At 36.8% G+C, this 18,349-nt stretch overlaps 2 protein-coding genes, 1 long non-coding RNA gene and 1 pseudogene across 7 annotated transcripts in view; 2 read left to right on the top strand and 2 right to left on the bottom strand.

The window, feature by feature from the left end:
* Positions 1–268: 268 nt before the first annotated feature.
* Positions 269–1,479, bottom strand: LOC107669222 (uncharacterized). The gene is made up of 3 exons (XR_001631958.1): positions 1,397–1,479; positions 529–598; positions 269–329 (listed from the first exon to the last, which is right to left on the bottom strand). It is a non-coding gene; the product is annotated as an uncharacterized LOC107669222 (long non-coding RNA).
* Positions 1,480–6,163: 4,684 nt separating this feature from the next.
* On the top strand, positions 6,164–7,022 carry LOC107669216 (glyoxal reductase-like; annotated as a pseudogene).
* A 411-nt stretch (positions 7,023–7,433) lies between these two features.
* LOC107669205 (bcl2-associated agonist of cell death-like) lies at positions 7,434–10,008 on the bottom strand. Of its 2 annotated transcripts, none has more exons than XM_016461350.1 (4): positions 9,862–10,008; positions 8,897–9,045; positions 8,323–8,528; positions 7,434–8,224 (listed from the first exon to the last, which is right to left on the bottom strand). In XM_016461350.1, the coding sequence occupies exons 2-4, from the start codon at positions 9,036–9,038 to the stop codon at positions 8,111–8,113; spliced, it is 462 nt and encodes a 153-aa protein (XP_016316836.1). In that variant the 5' UTR covers positions 9,039–9,045; positions 9,862–10,008; the 3' UTR covers positions 7,434–8,110. The 2 variants fall into 2 exon arrangements, with proteins under 2 accessions (XP_016316836.1, XP_016316844.1); XM_016461358.1 differs by lacking the exon at positions 9,862–10,008 and adding an exon at positions 9,148–9,336.
* Positions 10,009–11,879: 1,871 nt separating this feature from the next.
* Positions 11,880–18,349, top strand: part of LOC107668338 (exocyst complex component 6B-like) — a 99,948-nt gene continuing 93,478 nt past the window's right edge. For all 4 annotated transcript variants that reach the window (XM_016460191.1, XM_016460197.1, XM_016460183.1 and 1 more), the window contains exon 1: positions 11,880–12,059. In XM_016460191.1, the coding sequence (XP_016315677.1) occupies positions 11,971–12,059 (89 nt within the window). In that variant the 5' untranslated portion in view covers positions 11,880–11,970. The remainder of the gene's footprint in view (positions 12,060–18,349) is intronic.

Genomic DNA, 18,349 nt, shown 5'->3' with positions numbered 1-18,349 from the left:
TAGAACATACAATGTAATTTCAGGCTTACTGAGAGTGACATGCAACAAAAGGAATTTTCACCCAAAGCAACCATTTGAAATATTAGTATGAATTTGAAACACTCATACAGCATAAATGAACACAGTTAAAACCATTACTGACAAGTTTTGAAGAATTACACAAACAGCACAAATGCAATGAAATAACGGACCAGGCGCTATTCAAAAACCTTGAAGCTTAAAACTGAAGCAGCTTTTTCATTCTTCTCTGTATGTGTCAAGGAATTATGGTTCGGATTTTTTCATTTGCAGGACTCTTACGGAAGAACAGAGAGAAGGGAAACAGCAAGCTGTGAAAACATTATGAAGAACATGCAGAAAATAAGTCTATTCTGAGTTTTCAATCTCAGAACTTTATGCAGATTCAAACACTTCAAAGGCAGAGTTGTCTTTTCCTTTCTGTAATTTGTTCCAATTCCATTCTACATAGTGTAAAAATGACACTGTGCAGATTTGAAATGATTTAATATTTCACAAGAGGTTTCTCACCTGGCCATTCTAGTAATGATCCCAGTCTTCTGTCCAGTTGTTGAATTTGGGTCAGGACTTTCAGGGGCAGCTAAACAATGTGTTAAAAAGCCCATAAGATCAAAAATCATTGTATATTATTTCAACAGTTTAATTATTTTATTTTATTATTATTTTCAACTGATAGACTGATACTGGACAATATTTCATCATTTTGAAATTAACCAGTAACTTTGTTAAATGTTTGCCCACCACTTAGATTCTACTGATGACTTTGTCAATGAATAATAAACTTGATTGTCATTTGTTTGTGAATTTTGAGTAAATGTTGTGTAAAATAAGATTTAATTTCAGCTAGTTTGAGTACATCTCATTTGCTAGCACTGAATTCTTCTATTGGTATTAGCATCGGCCATTGAAAGCCCATATCGGTTGACTACTAACTATCTGATTATTTAATGGTTAAAGGGATAGTTCACTCAAAAATGAAAATGTTGTCATCGTTTACTCACCCATCACAGTTGACGGTAGCCCTTGACTTCTATATTATCTTTTTTGACATACTATAGAAGTCAATGGTTACCGTCAACTGTTTGCTTACCAACATTCATCAAAATATCTTCTATTGTGCTTAACAGAAGAAAGTAAGTCATACAGCTTTAGAATGACACGAGGGTGAGTAAATGATGAAGTATTTTAATTTCTGGGTGAACTGTCCCTTTAAACCTAAAAAAGAATAGTGCTTTGATGACTAATAACAGAAAAAAAAAATTGTGAGCAGAATTGTGCGATTCTAAAGGCGCAATTCTGCTTACATTATTTGGGTTGGATCACTAAAAATGAGTAAAGAGAAATGAATAGACACTGATATGTTGAATATGCAATTTACCATCATGCACATCTGGTGCTGGTAGACAAGTCACATGTGAGTCAGCATGAATCTACAACAAAGAAATGAAGAACGTACCAATGATGGATGTGCTCACAAATGAAAAGTACATAAAACAGGTTTTTTATTTTTATCAGCTGCTATAATTAACATAATGGAGTAGTTATGCCACCTGAATGAGCTAATATGTCAGATTGTGCACCCTGCAGGGGCAATTAAAAATGATTAACAATTGAGACAGTGTGTGTGTGTGTGTGTGAGTGATAGAGAGAAAAACTGGCTCCCCAAAACACACGTTCATACACTAACCTCACTGCCACAAACCATCGCTTCTGCACCATTGGCCGAGGAAGGGGACTCCCTGAAAAAGAGAAAGATCTATTTGTTCTCTTTTTTTGACATATCTAATTCCTGTTCCCTTTTCCAGGACATTTAACATAAAAACAAAAGACCTGTTTTAAGCAAGTCTGCAAGCGTATGAGCCTGAGGGCTTGCACACATACACACAAATTCCCTGTGAAAAGACATCTACTTTCGAGACTGCAGGTGAGTTGTGTGAACTCCACTGAATTACTGGAGTCCTCGCCAGAATGAACCATCATAATTTTCTCATCGCCCACCACAAACAAAATGAGGACATGACGGAATTAAAAGTACATGTCAAATTCTGTTCTCCGCTGGCTTATTGATTTGTGCATCTCTTTCTATGCGGAGGCTCTTTTTTTGACATATCTAATTCCTGTTCCCTTTTCCAGGACATTTAACATAAAAACAAAAGACCTGTTTTAAGCAAGTCTGCAAGCGTATGAGCCTGAGGGCTTGCACACATACACACAAATTCCCTGTGAAAAGACATCTACTTTCGAGACTGCAGGTGAGTTGTGTGAACTCCACTGAATTACTGGAGTCCTCGCCAGAATGAACCATCATAATTTTCTCATCGCCCACCACAAACAAAATGAGGACATGACGGAATTAAAAGTACATGTCAAATTCTGTTCTCCGCTGGCTTATTGATTTGTGCATCTCTTTCTATGTGGAGGAATTGGATGAGATGGGATGTTATTTTAACAGCTAAATTATTATGTCCTGCCTGCTGATTGAGTGACAGCTTCATTGCGATGGCGCCCCATGCTCAGGCTCCTCTGCTCTGCTGTTTCATAACACCTCATCACTCGGGTCAGCAGTCTTATCAGCTTATCAACCATCACTGAAAACAAAGTGGAAAATCCCACAAATGTCTCCTTGTGTCTGTCTGACAGCAAGGTCCCATGAAAAGAATTTAAAAACACCATCCTGTAATTGTATGGCTTGGTTTCATCATCACTCTGAATGGCCTTTTAAACGATTGGCATCTATTTACTGTATATGAGCCATGAGATGAAGTTTTGGCCTATTCTATTGTTTTATTATTTTATTTCCATTTATGTCTTATTGTGACATTATGCATCCAGCAAGGACTTTGAGGAAGTACAGATATGAGACTACAAGTGTTGGAATAAAAATAACTAAATACACTTTGATGGAAAGACAGATTGCATAGGTGAAGGACAAGACTTGACATTGATTTATTACCTCATGCAGCATATAAAAAAGCAGCACACCCACACACTTACTGAAAGCACTCTGTGGTTTGTTTATAAAGCTTGTGTTGGTTCAGAGTGCCCTCTTCTGGATGATCCATTGCAGTGGTCTGGATTGTTCTCATTTGGCTCACTAGCACACCTTTGACTTCTCGATATAGACAGTTTCTTCTGTGGGCATTTACATTTACTTTTTTCAGCTTGTGAAAATCACAATAATATGAATCAAGAACAATCACCATGGCAAAACATTATGTATGGAATTTTTACAGGTTCAAATGAGAAATGAACTACAAATTAATTTCAACAGTTTCAACATAACGTAACTTCAACATAAGAGAGAGACTCACCGGTGTGTTCCAGGGATTGGTATTTTTCACTGTTGAACAAGAGTCAAAGAAATGAATCCCTCATTCATTCATTTACTCACAAAGTTCTTTTAAAGCATGTGTCATACTGAAAGGGTGATATTGGGAGGACTCCCACCTGCATATGGAAAGGCTGGTTCACGATACTCCACATTCAGTGTGATAAGGAATGGATACGGAGACAGTTTTACACCCTCCTTCATGAACTTCATTTTGGACACTTGTTCCTATTTACGTTTGTCTGTAAGTGTGGGTGTTGTCAAGGGAAGTAATGGTATTTGTATAAATTATAGTTATCACTTTTAGTTTAACTGACTCCGAATTAATTTTTATTCACAGCAGTTCAGTTTTTATTATAACGAAAAATATGTAAAGAAAAAAAGAGTCAAAAGTCAAGACTCCCTGTTTGCTGAGCTCTTTCATACGTCTAAAGGGATAGTCCAACAAAAATGAAACGTTGGTCATCATTTACTTAACCTCATGTAAGACTTTTTTCTTCTGTAGAACACAAAAAATTTGATTAAAAAAATGTCTTAGTGTTTTCTTCCCCCATACAATGGAAGTCAACGGTAACCAGAACTGTCTGGGTCCTGACATTCTTCAAAATGTCTTCTGTATTCTTCAGAAGAAAGGTAACAGTTTAAACAAATTTACCTGAATTTTTAGGTAAAATACCCCTTTAAAGTTATATTCAGAGAAGCATACAGGGAAAAATGTTGAAATGCTGGGTGGTGAAGGGGTGAAGACCATCCAGGTTTGCAAGTACTGCACGCACAGCATTCTGCAAAACAAAATCAGATTAGGAAGGTTTACTAAATCGAATCCAAAATGTTAATCCTGATCTTAAAAAACCTCAAGCTCCTCACTGACTAGCACCCCATACTGCATGTCTTCCTCATTAACACTATAAAAGACAATATCCAAATCAGACATTTCAAGAGAAATTACTTCTTTTTGTGTCTAATATCAAAAGGGTAAAGGCATTCAAAATAATATAGCATACTTTATATTAAAGAGAAAAAACAAGCTTGCATGGTCTTGCCTGCTCATGTCTCCTCGTCTTAACTTGAATTTGAAGACTTGTTGTCCAGCCTGAAAAAACCTGGTCTCAGGTACAGGGAAGGAAAAGGCCTGGATTGACATTGTTACTCTTTTATGTATAAATGGAACCTTCATTGGAAAAATATTAAACAAGAAGTATGGTATTACCTATTTTATAAATGCATGTTTTATGTTTATACGTGTATAGTTTACAGAAATCCAAGTTACTAAACAACTCCAGCTTGCTAGGACAAATTATCAATTATTTTATAAATGACAGTTTCTGTCATTTATAAAACCAATATAGAATCGTTTTTTAATTATAAATGGAAATGACATGGTTAATAAACAACACCCAGAGGCAGAAGTATAAAATAGTTACTGACTCAAATATTTCGCGCCAACTGTTTTAGAATTAGAACGTTGAAAATGGCTAAAGTGAAGAGACCGGGGCGGGTCTGTCAAGTGGTCCCGCCCTCAGGTCATGAAAACAAACTCTGATTGGTCAAATGCAACATCCATTGAGTCGCAAAACCGCTGCTATGGTGACGAGAGTTTTTTTTTTATTGAGATAACAATAGGGGAATACAAAGACATTTAAATCTGTAAAACAATAAAACCAAAATTCTGTATCTTAGATCACATATCAATCATGTTTCTAATAAGTATCTTTTTCAACAGCCTAGATGTCTTTACAGCTTTTCGATTGTTCTGTATTGAAGTCAAGAAGTATGGTATTACCTATTTTATAAATGCATGTTTTATGTTTATACGTGTATAGTTTACAGAAATCCAAGTTACTAAACAACTCCAGCTTGCTAGGACAAATTATCAATTATCAAATAACCAATATAGAATCGTTTTTTAATTATAAATGGAAATGACATGGTTAATAAACAACACCCAGAGGCAGAAGTATAAAATAGTTACTGACTCAAATATTTCGCGCCAACTGTTTTAGAATTAGAACGTTGAAAATGGCTAAAGTGAAGAGACCGGGGCGGGTCTGTCAAGTGGTCCCGCCCTCAGGTCATGAAAACAAACTCTGATTGGTCAAATGCAACATCCATTGAGTCGCAAAACCGCTGCTATGGTGACGAGAGTTTTTTTTTTATTGAGATAACAATAGGGGAATACAAAGACATTTAAATCTGTAAAACAATAAAACCAAAATTCTGCATCTTAGATCACATATCAATTATGTATCTAATACATCAAGTATCCATTTAAGCAGCCTAGATGTCTTTACAGCTTTTTTCGATTGTTCTGTATGGAAGTTAGAGAGTCATAAAAAATCTTGAGATCAGTGGAAAATAGTCTACCATTTGGTACAGTCGATATACATTTTGCTTTATGTATATGATATTTCCCTAATAGAATAAGAAGTTTAGGTGACGAGAGTTCCAACCACAGAAATATGTTCCGCCCCTTTTTTGTCACATGATCAAGTTAGGTTGAGCGGGTTGTAGAGTAGTGACATAAGATAAGGCTGTCTGAGAAAGTTTATCTCCTACACGTTAACTTACAGGTAGAACGTAGATAAATGAGTATTGTTGTTTAAGTGGAACAGATCATTGAACCTTGACCGTGTTGAAGTCACTGTCGACTGTTTGTCTTTTCATTTTCAAAAAACCTGCAGGGTGGGTTTATGTCTCTGTTACGCCAACTTTATAATCTCAGTGCATTTTAAATATATTATTCTTAATGCACATGCTTCATCACTTCATCTTTATGCACTCATAGTCTCCAAATTAAGGCTTCCTCCTTGTCTCCAAATGACTGACCCTCAGCCATCTGTACTTCTCAACACTGGGACTTGGATGCCTCTGTTGGGGCTGGGCACTTTCCATTTGCAGGGTCAAGAGGACTCTTATAATGCTGTGGATGCGGCTTTGACAGCTGGTTAACGTGCCTTTGACACTGCTGCAGTGTGCCATAATGAAGCACAATTAGGTCACGCCCTCCGTCGCCTGCTACCCAAGCATGGCCTCTCACGAGAAGATGTTTTTATTACTAGGGTCCCAAAGATCAGGGGTCCAAAGCCAGAGATGGTTGCCTGAGGAGCCTGGAGCAGTTGGGATTGGGCTACATTGACCTATATCTTATTCATTGGCCAGGTACTCAGGGGCTGCCGGGGGGGATAAACGAAACCCTGAAAACCGAGCTCAAAGCTGGACAGTCTTGGAAGAGTTCTACTCAGAAGGAGAATTTCGGGCTATTGGGGTTTCTAATTACACAGTAGAACATGTGTGGGAGCTGCTGAAGAGCTGTAAAGTGACCCCCGCAGTTCTTCAGGTAGAGTTTCACCCAGAGCTGGTTCAAAAGGACCTGAGGGCACTTTGTAAGGAAAGAGGGGTGTGTTTTCAGGCATACTCATCTCTTGGAACAGGGCTTCTACTATCAGACTATGTGGTTCTGGATTTAGCAAAAAAGTATGGGAGGACATCCGCCCAAGTGTTGCTGAGGTGGGCCGTACAACAGAACATTCCAGTACTGCCAAAATCATGTCAGCCAGAACGTGTGGTGGAGAATGGGCGTCTGTTTGACTTCGAGATTAGCGAGGAGGACATGGAAAGGCTCTCCGCTCTTGATTGTGGGGAGAAGTTCTGCTGGGATCCAACACAAGTGTCTTAAAGACAACTCATTGATAAAAACTTTTATTATTTCTATTTTTTCACTTGCAGAAGTTCCGAGGTTGTTCAGCTTTACAAATTTCATGGCTCTTTATTTCATGGTTAGCTTGCTATTGTATCTTGTGTTTGATAATTTTAAAGGGAATTATGAGATGCTGTCAGGAGTGTTTTTTAAGCTGTATGTCCAAACTCTGTTTGCAATTTCTGATGCACCTCAGATAGAACAAAGGAGTAGAGTATGACTAATGCACAAGTAAACTGCAGTTTCATATATATTGCCAAATTCTATTACATGAAGAACAGTACTTACATTTTACGCTTTTGAAAGAAGGACAACTCGTGCTAAAAGTGATTTATTTTTATTTATTTATCGGTTACAAACAATAACAAAATAACATCACAATAAAATGTTTTTAATTAATAAAAAAAAAATTATAAGGCATTGAAAATCTGTCATTTTCAAGTAATACCAGTAACGATTATGTCCCCTGCTCTCTTGGGTGTTTAGACCCATTCTTGGTTTTTGGACTCTTTTGCTTATTGGTTGTAGACAATTCCAAGAGATTTTTATGACTCAGATGGTAATAAAGCAAGATGACTCTTCAAAGTGACCAAAGTCCCTTTACAGATTTTAAACAGCTGACGGTCTAAAAACGTAGTTAAAAATTCATTTAACAGATGATGTACAATAAAATACCTTTAAGTTCTTTTTAATGTGCTTTTGTTAAAAAATATTGCATCTGAATATGAATATGGTGAATATGAAAAACTGATGTGGCAGAGTGACAGAAAGTCTGCGGATATTCAGCTTTCTCACATTCATGAGATTTACTGCATAATATTCCCAGAGCTTAAGGAAATGTGGAGATTCTCCATTTTTTGTCATCTTTGTGGGATAGCACATGCCAGTGCGAAACCGATCATGCTTTTCAACAGTCAATGGTCTCAGTGCAGTTCATGAAAAAGGTTTAAAACCAGTCAATGGACTTATTCCTTCACTTCACAGCAGTGCATCCTTTTTTTCCGCCACCAGTTGTTATGTACAGTAGTCCTCTTTTCTCTCTTCTTCCATCATTCATTCACTGTCAGTCACTCTGCGGGGCGAGACTCCGCATCAGACTCTTTGTGACTCCAAAGGAAAGCGAACCAGCTGGGTGACTGCTGCATCTGACGTGTTGTTCCTGCACTCTTCACCCTCTTCATCTGTAAGAGATATAAGATAAGAAAAACACTTGTTTAATAAGTAGCTTACAGATATTTAGTTTATAGCATATATTTCTTTGACAGTCCAGTTTCCTTACCCCTTTATCAAGGAGGATGTCAAACTCATCACTCATTCTCCTTAGCTGTCGACCATATTTCTTAGCTGCCCACAAAGCAGGAGGAGCCGAGCGAGATCTAGGCCTGAATGGATCACTTCCAACCAAATCGCCTTCATCTGCTGCCCCAGTCTCCAGCAGGTTCTCATCATTCATCGAAAGATTCCTGTGTCTCCCTAGTTGTTCTCCTACAACGACATTTGATATTGAATGACACTTGACTGATCTGATCAGACCTTAGTCTCGAATGCTGAACTGAAGTCTATGAACAGCATTCTGACGTATGAATGCTGAATACAAATACTATGCAAATACTTTGAATACATTCAAAGTATTTCTTCATGTGAAATAAATTTGTTTCATTATTGGCTTTAAAAACTAAAACCAATGCCAACACAGAGTTTATTCAAATGAAAAATTATGTTTGAGACTTTGAGCAGTGCACTACATTCTTGTATTTGCTTGTAATTGTGGTCTGCTGTGCTGTGTATCCAGGATACAACAGAAATGACGTATGTTCTTGTTATTATCCTACAGGCCCTTGAGACTGACTCACCTTTCAGCCTATCAGGCACAGCCAGATCATGGTTTGTTTTCTGCGGTGATCCACTGTTATTTTTTGTCAGGTCCGAGTCCTCACAGTCTTCCGATGTCTCTGTGTCCGACTCATTGTCAGAGATGCTGAACATTTGTGCCATGATTAAACTGCACAAAGTTAATGGAAAAAGTCGGTGAATTACAAGTTCATTTATGCACATTTATAAATTTGCGGTTTAAGAAAATGGAGACATTGACTACTGTACTAACTTTTTCTGTCTCTAAGCCATGGCTGTATGTTCTAGCTTATTCTCAAATACATCAACTAAGAACAGAGTCAGGATCAACCATATAACTATAAGCTACTGGTGAAGATGAAGCAAACAGTACAATACTTCTGGCAACACTGTTGCGCAGCATTTCACTCTTGAGCCACCGGCAACAACGGCAACAACAACAACAACAACAACAACAACAACAACAACAACAACAACAACAACAAAACAAACAGCGTTATGGGCTGAACTCAGACTTTCCCGCCGCGACAGTAGTGTATATAGTGTAAACTGACACAGACATATTTCTCAGAGCTGATTTCAGAGAAATAAAATGCATTATCCAACAATAAACATAACAATAACTGTATTACCAATACCAGGCTTTTTAAATTTAGTTCTGCAAATGCCCAACTACTTATATGTTTGTCGAGTTTCTTATCATGATAACAACCATAATTATTACATTTTAAGATAAAGTTGTATTCTCATACGGTCACAAATAAAAACGGATCAACGGGAAACTTCTGTTTACAACTTTGAGGCTCAGTGCCACCACAAACCCTTAAAAAGTGGTTACATCGTCCGACGACCGCGGGTTACTAACATTTCAAAGTTTCAGTCCTACTTTCTAGTGTTTTCAACATCGCTTCGTTCATTATTTAATTACTAATATTCCAACTATCGAGTCAGATATCGAGTTACCTACCGATTTCTTGTGTCTGTCGGCGTCCTACGTACAGTCTTCCGGGTGATCTGGGTGTCTGGATGTTTGGACTCACTGGCCCTGTTTGGATTCCTGCTGCTGTCCTGACACGCACCCGTGTTATGTGGAGTAGCAGCGCAACTGCAATTCACTTCCAGCTCACACACAGTGCAGGATACTGAGCACTAAACTAATAACAAACCAAGAAAGAAAGTAAAAACTACGTAAAAATAAACAAAGATATTGTTGTTGTTTTTATTAAAAAGTTTTGGCCCTAAATAAATTAATAGAAAACTCGTTTAAGCTCACCTAATTTATTTGACCAAATAATGAATACATGGAATACATGAAATATAGATGAGCTGAAATAATTTTATTATTTTTATTTTTGTTTTATGGGTGAGTGGTCAGCTACAGAGTGTTGCTATGGACAATGGTCATTATTCAGCAATTAATGACACCTATAGCACCATAGATATGCATATATATCTATGTATTACGCATTGTGGAATTGAAAATAAATAAAATTAGACGTTTGCTATTATGATGATGCAATAAAATGACTGGATACAAATTATTATTATTTTTTACATTGTTACATTATGTCCTGATTCTGAATAATGTCCATGTCTACCAGAGGTGTAACGTAAAGTATTTGAGTAAATGCAATTAATTACTGTACATGAGTATATTTTTGGATACTCTGTGATTTTAGTGAGTATCAAATATATTAGCAACTTTTACTCCCTATTCAATACATTTTTGGATAAGTATCTGTACTCTTTACTCCACTACATTTGTGTTGCAATTACACATTGCATTATACATGGTACCTAGCTTTTTCTGCAGCAGTTTATTTCTGCTACAAAAGAAGTGATATCGCCTACTACAGGGCACTGAAAGTACTAGGCTATATCTTGTGGTTTACTCACCCAAACTTGTCAAAACGGCTACTTTACATGAATGCGAATTTCTTAGCAATGGCAATGAGCCCGAACCCAGCTCATCCAGTGCAGGAAAGCTTTGACTTTTTAATTTTACTTAACATTATTTCTTCACTATTCTCCTGTATTCGTATCCTGTTATTATTGTAAAAGTTCAGTAAATAAATTAACCAAAAACCAAAAAACTAAATCAACATTATTTTATTTAGCTGTTATAGCCTACTGAAGAGACATTTCGGAGGTTCTTTCCATGTATAATGCAATGTGTAATTGAAACACAAATGTAGTGGAGTAAAGAGTACCTAGATACTTATTAAAAAATTTATTGAAGTAGGGAGTAAAAGTTGCTAATAAAAAAAAAAATCAACATTATTTTATTTAGCTGTTATACTGAAGAGACCTTTCTGATTTTTTTCTATTTTTATTTATTTATTTTTTTGCAATTTTGAGGTGTTCAGTTTTATTTCAACGTCTTCTCACAAATCAACCCTTTCTTGTTTTTCACTGGCATGTCTCTTTGACTAGTGCATCTTTGAGCCTATATTTAGTATAAATACTTAAGTACTGTTAAAATCAGATACTCAAGTCTTTTACTCTTACGTTTTGAAATTGGTGACTTGAAGTGGAGTAATGTTCACTGTAAGGTACCTGTACTTTTACTCAAGTATGGTTTTCAGGTACTCTTTACATCGCTGATGTCTACTATTAATATCTTTTAACACAATGTGTTTGGTACATGAAGCACAAGATGTCGCTGTCTTGCAATATAGGGTTTGTGTTTTGAGTTGATTTTACGAGGTTGTAATAATTAACATCAATATTCTCATGTAGTATAATATATTCAGTCATTAATATAAACACATCTTTTCTTCATTAAATTGCCTGACTTTATTTGTCGTTTTATACTTTGCTAGTATAAAATGTTCAAAATTGTATAATAAAAAGGGACTTTTAAATTAAATGCCTCCTCCATATGTATTCATTAAAGCATTACAGATAAATACAATGTTGTTTTGTTCACTCTAAAATTTAATTTGCCGTGAGTAATCGTTCAGCAGTAATACCGGAAGTAAAAGCTCCAGTATTTTCCCCTCTCTCACTCTCCGGCGGGCGCTGTGTTCTCAAGAGCGCGTCGCGAGCATAGACGGTGGACGCGAGGTTATGGAAGATGGCGAGCGCCGAGACAGCGGCAGAGCACGAGAGAATCCTGCGTGAGATTGAGAGCACAGACACTAACTGCATCGGGCCAACACTCCGGTAAGTCTTTATTAACCGTACCGGAGGCTACCGGGCTCGGGATGTGATGTGACATTTTGGTTCAAAGGTTCCCGGAGGGGCTGTTCTCCTTGTTCCCTCAACTTCTCACTTTAGAGACTTGCCAGGAAATCTTCCATTCAAGTTGTCAGGCTGGTAAAGTAGCTGTTCAGTGGCGGTTTAGAGAAAGTTTTAGTTAGTATTCCTCTCACATGTCTCGCTGCACGGCTCCCGGAGAGCGGGCGGATGTTTGGGTATAATGAATAACGCTCTTTATTTGAAAACAAACCAAAAGAAACGTGAGCACTGTGTTGCTGTCCATTGTATTTAAGGAAGTAACCCAGGCTTTTAACTTCTCAAAACAATTGGCATTTAGCTTTTTCCTAAAATGTATTTCTGCGTCAGAGCTTGATGACACATTTGTTTTTATTGGACAATGGATAGTTATGGGAGAAATAAGTTAAAAGTTTCTAATGAAAACCAAATTCAGTTGTCACCAAATGAACATACTTCTTGTGGAGTTTCAACTTTTTAACGTTACATTTGCAAACCACAGATTTCGGTAAAATGTCAGAAAGTCTGTCAGAAATGGTTGACATTCTAAAAAGGATGTTATGAGAGGAAATCAACAAGCCAGTTGTGTTTTAGGATAGTTGGTTCAGCTTTAGTTTCTTTCATTGCCTATATTTATTATTTATTCTCATTCAGTTATTTTTAAAGTCAAGACATCATGCCTCAAATAAAGCTGTTTACAGTTTAGATCTGCAGTGAATTTGATCGGTGATGATTAGGCCGCTTAACAATCATAAGATTCACAATATCTTGAGCAAGTACACAGAATGTAGAGAGCATAATGTGCACAGGAAATTTAATTGTGCCTTTTCTGTTAACTTTCCACATAGCTGACCTGCATCTGTCAACTATGCTGTTTTGATACTACTACCAATCACTAATTTAATCCAGCTCTTGTTACTTGGCGACTAGTTTATTTTACATGTTGTGCGTATAGCGAAACTGTGATGCTAATTTTGGTGCTAGCAGGGCGCATTGATAACAGCTTCATATTCTCACACCCTCTGATGGGACTTTCATTAGCAGAATGAGGTGACATTGCAAGCACAGCCTGGCTTCCTAGCCTTGGTTATGTGTGAATGTTTAGTCGATGAAAGTATCAACAGATATTTTCTTTCATATTTTGATGTACAAATCGGTCATCAATTGGATGGAGGCAGATCTGAATGTAAGATTGCAGTCACTAGAGAGGGGAGGCGTTTAAGTGGACTAAATAATTGAAGAGACATTTAAAAAAAAAAATACAAGCATAAATAAATAAAAAATAAATTAAGTAGGTGTGGTTGAATCATTCACAATATGATAAAAAAGATGGATTTAAAGGGGTCATATGATGCGATTTAAATTTTTCCTTTCTCTTTGGAGTGTTACAAGCTCTTGGTGCATAAAGAAGATCTGTAAAGTTGCAAAGACTAAAGTCTCAAATCCAAAGAGATTTCACCGTGGACGAAGCGGAGTCCAGCCTGGGGTCGTCACATGTGGTTGCTGCAAGCCTCCTTCGTTGAATCCGCCGGCCGCACCGTTATCAAGCCTGCCACCTCTGCTCACTCTAGCCCCCGGCCTCTGCTCACTATAGGCCGCCGCTGCTCACTGTAGGCCACTTCATTACACCAAATACACAACATAATGTTCTTTTTAGTAACATCATATGACCCCTTTAAAATAATATAATTTTCATACAATCTAATTCAATTATACAAAATCGAACAATATTTTTTGGATATTTTGTGTTTCTAGGAAATGTTCAAGCCGGGAAGAATCAAAAGATTTTTTTTTAAAGAATTTGTTTTAAGAAAATTAAGAGCCATTTAGGGCCATTTTTGGGATTGTGATATTATTTCATGTCAATTAAGCAGAAAATCTAATGTAATTTAATCTAATCAAACTAATTAGAAATATATATAATTATAAAAATCGGATATAAAAATACTGTATCACAGTATAACAGGAATCTAATATTCAGCTTTGTAAATAATGGAAAGTACATATGAACCTCAAAAGTAAAACATCTGGGCATATAGTAATGAGTAATTTGAGGCGAAATACCATGAAAATGTTGCAAAAATTGGTTAATTTTTTTGGGGGTTCATTTTTATAAAAATTGACATCTTTTTGATTGACTCACAAGCACATAGTGAGACCTGTATCATTTCAAACTTCCCCAGGTCTTTTTTTTTTTTTTAATTCATGTTTACCAGTAGTATGTAACACATACAGCGCATATATCTCTCCTGCACTATTACCATCACTGCACATTAGAAGGACCTCAAGTAATGCAGAGACTTCCCATGTATCATACTGTAAGTTCAGGTTGTGTAGTAAAGCAAGGGTACATCACTTTTGTTTGCTAATTGACTGTGCAGATATAATGGGCTGTGTGTTCTCTCAGTGTTTCCTTAAAGTACTACAAGGACAGTGGAGGGCCTCTCACATTCTGATGTGCTTTTAGATGCCTTGTAATGGATGGTACAACACATTGCCAGACACGGCTCAATAAACTAACAAGCTAATCGATAACAGCATTTTTTTTAATGGTTGGCTGAAACTGAAGTCTGAAGTTTTTTTTCTTATCTCCTCAATTTAGATGTCTGCTTGAACTTTTTTGTTGCCATTTTTAAATGCCTCTCATTTTAAGCTCAGATGCATTTGACAGTGGTTTACTTTTAATCTGTTGACAAACAGGTATCTCTATTTTAGTACTTCTTTCTAAAGACTGAATTTTGGTAGCACAGCTGCTAACAAATGAGACAACAAAAAAACAGTGTGTGTTTTGTTAGTAGAAACAGCGTAAATTGGTATTAGCATTTGTTCCATGGGCTATCTGTGTTATATTGTGTCCATGTGATAGTTGATGTCTCATGCAGCATGTTTTTCTTTTTCATGACTCTTAAATGTTTGAGAACTATATTTGGCCTCATATGAAGACACATCTAACAGGACTTTTGGGGCTTTAGGTCTGAATTGTGTGTGTGTGTGTGTGTGTGTGTATCCGAGAGAGAGAACTCTGAGAAAGCCTGGGCTGGTCTGCCTTAGTGAGTCAGTTTCCCCAGACTGTGCTGCCTCCACTCCCGCTCAGCTCAGCTCAGACTATAATTATTTGATTATTTTGGTCGTTTCATATAAATGGACTGGCTATGGCTATTAGAAATTGCTTTATGCAGTCTGTAGTGTACAAGTCATTTTTATCGCTCTATAGAAGAAGTGAGTGTCTGTTTCAATGTTCATACACGTCAGGACTTGTGATTACATTCCTATGGTTAAGCCGTGTTGCATAACGCACACAGAAGAAAGAAAAATCAGTCTGCCATTCCTTAGTCCACTCATCCTTTCCAAGGTATCTAGAAGTATTAAAATTAGAGCCCGACCGATATATCGTTTTGCCGATATTATCGGCCGATATGAGCCTGTCGCCGATATATATGATATATATATATGAGCCTGTCGGCGAATATGCTGCCGATATGAAAATTTTTTTTACAGAACATATAATGCAGATAAAATGTTTGAAATGTTGTAATTACTTAGTTTGTCCAGCAGAGCGCGCTCCATTGTTTGCTACTGGCGACCTGGATGAATAAATAACAGATTGGAGATTAAAATAATAGCAGATTTGTCTCATTTTAAATAAATAATAAAAACTGAGATAATAAATGTACTTAAGCCAGAATTTAAATGTTACTATGGTAAAATAAATATTCAAACGTGTGTTACAACTAACACCCCGTTACTTTGTGCATCGCACTCATCGCAAGTTTATTGTTAAATTGTTAAATGCCCTTACATATCTCTGTCACCATTATAAGTGTTTGATCACCACATTTGAGTGATCATTGCAAAAAATGTGTTTATGTATATATATTCTGTTTATGTATATACTGTATTCTATATATAGTACCAGTCAAATGTTTGGGACACACGAATGGGAAAGTGTCCAAACTTTTGACTGGTACTGTACTATAATATACACAAAGAATATCGGCATATATCTCGGTATCGGCCTTTTTTTACTCCCTAATATCGGTATCGGTATCGGCCCCAAAAAACCCATATTGGTCGGGCTCTAAAAAATTATTAAGAAATGGAAATTCACCTTATTGTCTAAATACACATTTTTTATCTAATTGTGAACAATTCGTTCATGCAATTTTTTTTTTAAATCAATTTTTTTATCAAAATGTCAGACTCATAATTTGATGTTCCGGTGAAATGTCAGACTTGTTGCTGCTGACGTAGCTATGCTAAACCCACCCCTTACAATCAACTGCTAGCTCGCATTCAGATCTGCTTTCATTCAGTCAACAACTGATGGATAGAACCAAGTCCCACCCTGGATTTTATTTATTTTTTTCCCGATAACCTGTTTAACTCTGTTAACAGAAGAAATTATCTGTTGCTATTATACCTCGACTTTAAGATGGCACAGAAGTTTAGGGAGAGTCCTGCTTACTTAAACCCATTTCAGTCTGCACGGTTAAAAGTGAACAACTATTTAGTTATGAAGCTAAATCCTTTGCAGTTACAGATCCTGGCCTTTTATATACTTCTTCATATTATCAATTTTGAGTGAAAGCAAATCCCCTAATTCAGAGGTTTTGAAACGGAGGGTAGCAGAGGGGTTGCAACATTATGAATATGATAACATTTATATGCATTTTGTCTTCAAGGAAAATTGACCAGAAATACATAAACAGCAAATTATCAAATATGTTAGTAATTCCTGTTTCTACTAATGAAGGAACATTCTGTTTCCTGTAACACAATTGTTGCAGTTATTATGATTTAAAAAGAATAAAGACTACAGCTGCCACAAGTATATGTGAGTTTACCTGGTGAAATGGACAACCATTTTAGTTCCCATGTAGCTAATTTTTAGCAACTTGTTTTTTGAATCCATTCTGTCTGTACACCTCTTTTTGCTGTTGCTGTGCAGTGTTGAAGCAAATGACTGTCTGATTAATCCTTTTTGTACATGTTTGTGTGTAGTTGTTACTGAATGTTCATAGTTCAGTAATGTGACTCCGTACTCGTGCCTATCAGAAGTATATAACATTATTAAGCACTAGGGCTGCACGATAGATGCGCGTTAAATATCGCATGCGATTTATCGTGCAGCCCTATTAAGCACTTAGAAGAGGAGTGACAACCATATTAAACTCATAAACTGCAATGTGAATGTGGCCCTTAGAGCTCAAACGTAAGAAAATCTGAAGGAATAAAATGTAGTCTTGACTATCAGCCATGAGTTTATTCAGTGTGTGTGCATCTCGGAGAACCAGGAATCAGTTTCTTGTCACTGTCACATGCTGGACCGCAGTGACTTGCATGCTGGACACTTGACTGTTTGTTCTGCTGCATATACCTTCTCAGCTGAGTTACAAACTCTCTCTCTCTCTCTCATCCAGTTTCTGTTTTAAAGTTCTGTCTATCTTCAGTGTCCTTGATTTCCTGGACTTTGTGTGGGCAGTTGTTGTCTTGACCCCTGTAGGGTGATTAACCACTTCAAAAAGGAAGAGAGGACTGAAGCTTTGGAAACGTGGTTCTTCGTTCCAATTATGGCAAGAGGAATGTTGTAAATATTTTGGACTCTTTCCTGCATCCACCTGAGGAATTTTGAACAAACACTTCACAGCCAATTATTTTGTTGGAACATTTCTCAAGGACTGCTTATTTAAAGACCAGAGGCTGAGAACTGTATCAGAGTTTCATATTCCATGGCTTGCATTAAAAAATTGAAAAAATATTCAGTAAAATGTTTGGTATTAAACAATGTGATGAGCTACATTTTCATATTTTATGCTTTGCTAGGTTGTTTAAGCTCTTTTAAGTCTATGTCTGCTTGATATTGTGGCTTGGGTTTTAGAACAAACTCCTAACCCTAGATATTAGTAATATTAATAGTGATGTGGCAACTAAAGTTATACATTTTAACCCATCTGGAAGCATCATAGAGTGCACACACGATGGGCACAGTTGGAAGTGGGCATTCATTCCTCAAGTCAGCAATCAGTTGTCTCTCCTCTTCTCCATTTCATTCCATTTACTTGCTGACACAGTTGGGAATCTTCAGACCGGCAACTAATGACCTTTACAACAGAGCTGCAATCACACACATTTAACCTGCAAACAATACCCTTGATGATGATGGAAATCACTTAAAGGGGTCATATGATGCTGCTAAAAAGAACATTATTTTGTGTATTTGGTGTAATGAAATGTTTATG

Source organism: Sinocyclocheilus anshuiensis, unplaced genomic scaffold (genome assembly GCF_001515605.1).
Source record: "Sinocyclocheilus anshuiensis isolate Anshui unplaced genomic scaffold, SAMN03320099.WGS_v1.1 scaffold337, whole genome shotgun sequence".
Classification (NCBI taxonomy): domain Eukaryota; kingdom Metazoa; phylum Chordata; class Actinopteri; order Cypriniformes; family Cyprinidae; genus Sinocyclocheilus; species Sinocyclocheilus anshuiensis.
The sequence above is the reverse complement of the archived record's forward strand: the minus strand, read 5'-3'. Positions and strand labels throughout refer to the sequence as shown.

Bases quoted from the DNA above. Each gene is read 5' to 3' on its own strand.
- LOC107669205 (XM_016461350.1), bottom strand. From the start codon at position 9,038: ATGGCACAAATGTTCAGCATCTCTGACAATGAGTCGGACACAGAGACA. The intron at 8,529-8,896 runs GTGAGTCAGTCT...ATGTCGTTGTAG, and splicing joins TGTGCCTGATAGGCTGAAAG to GAGAACAACTAGGGAGACAC. The intron at 8,225-8,322 runs GTAAGGAAACTG...TATCTCTTACAG, and splicing joins ACATCCTCCTTGATAAAGGG to ATGAAGAGGGTGAAGAGTGC.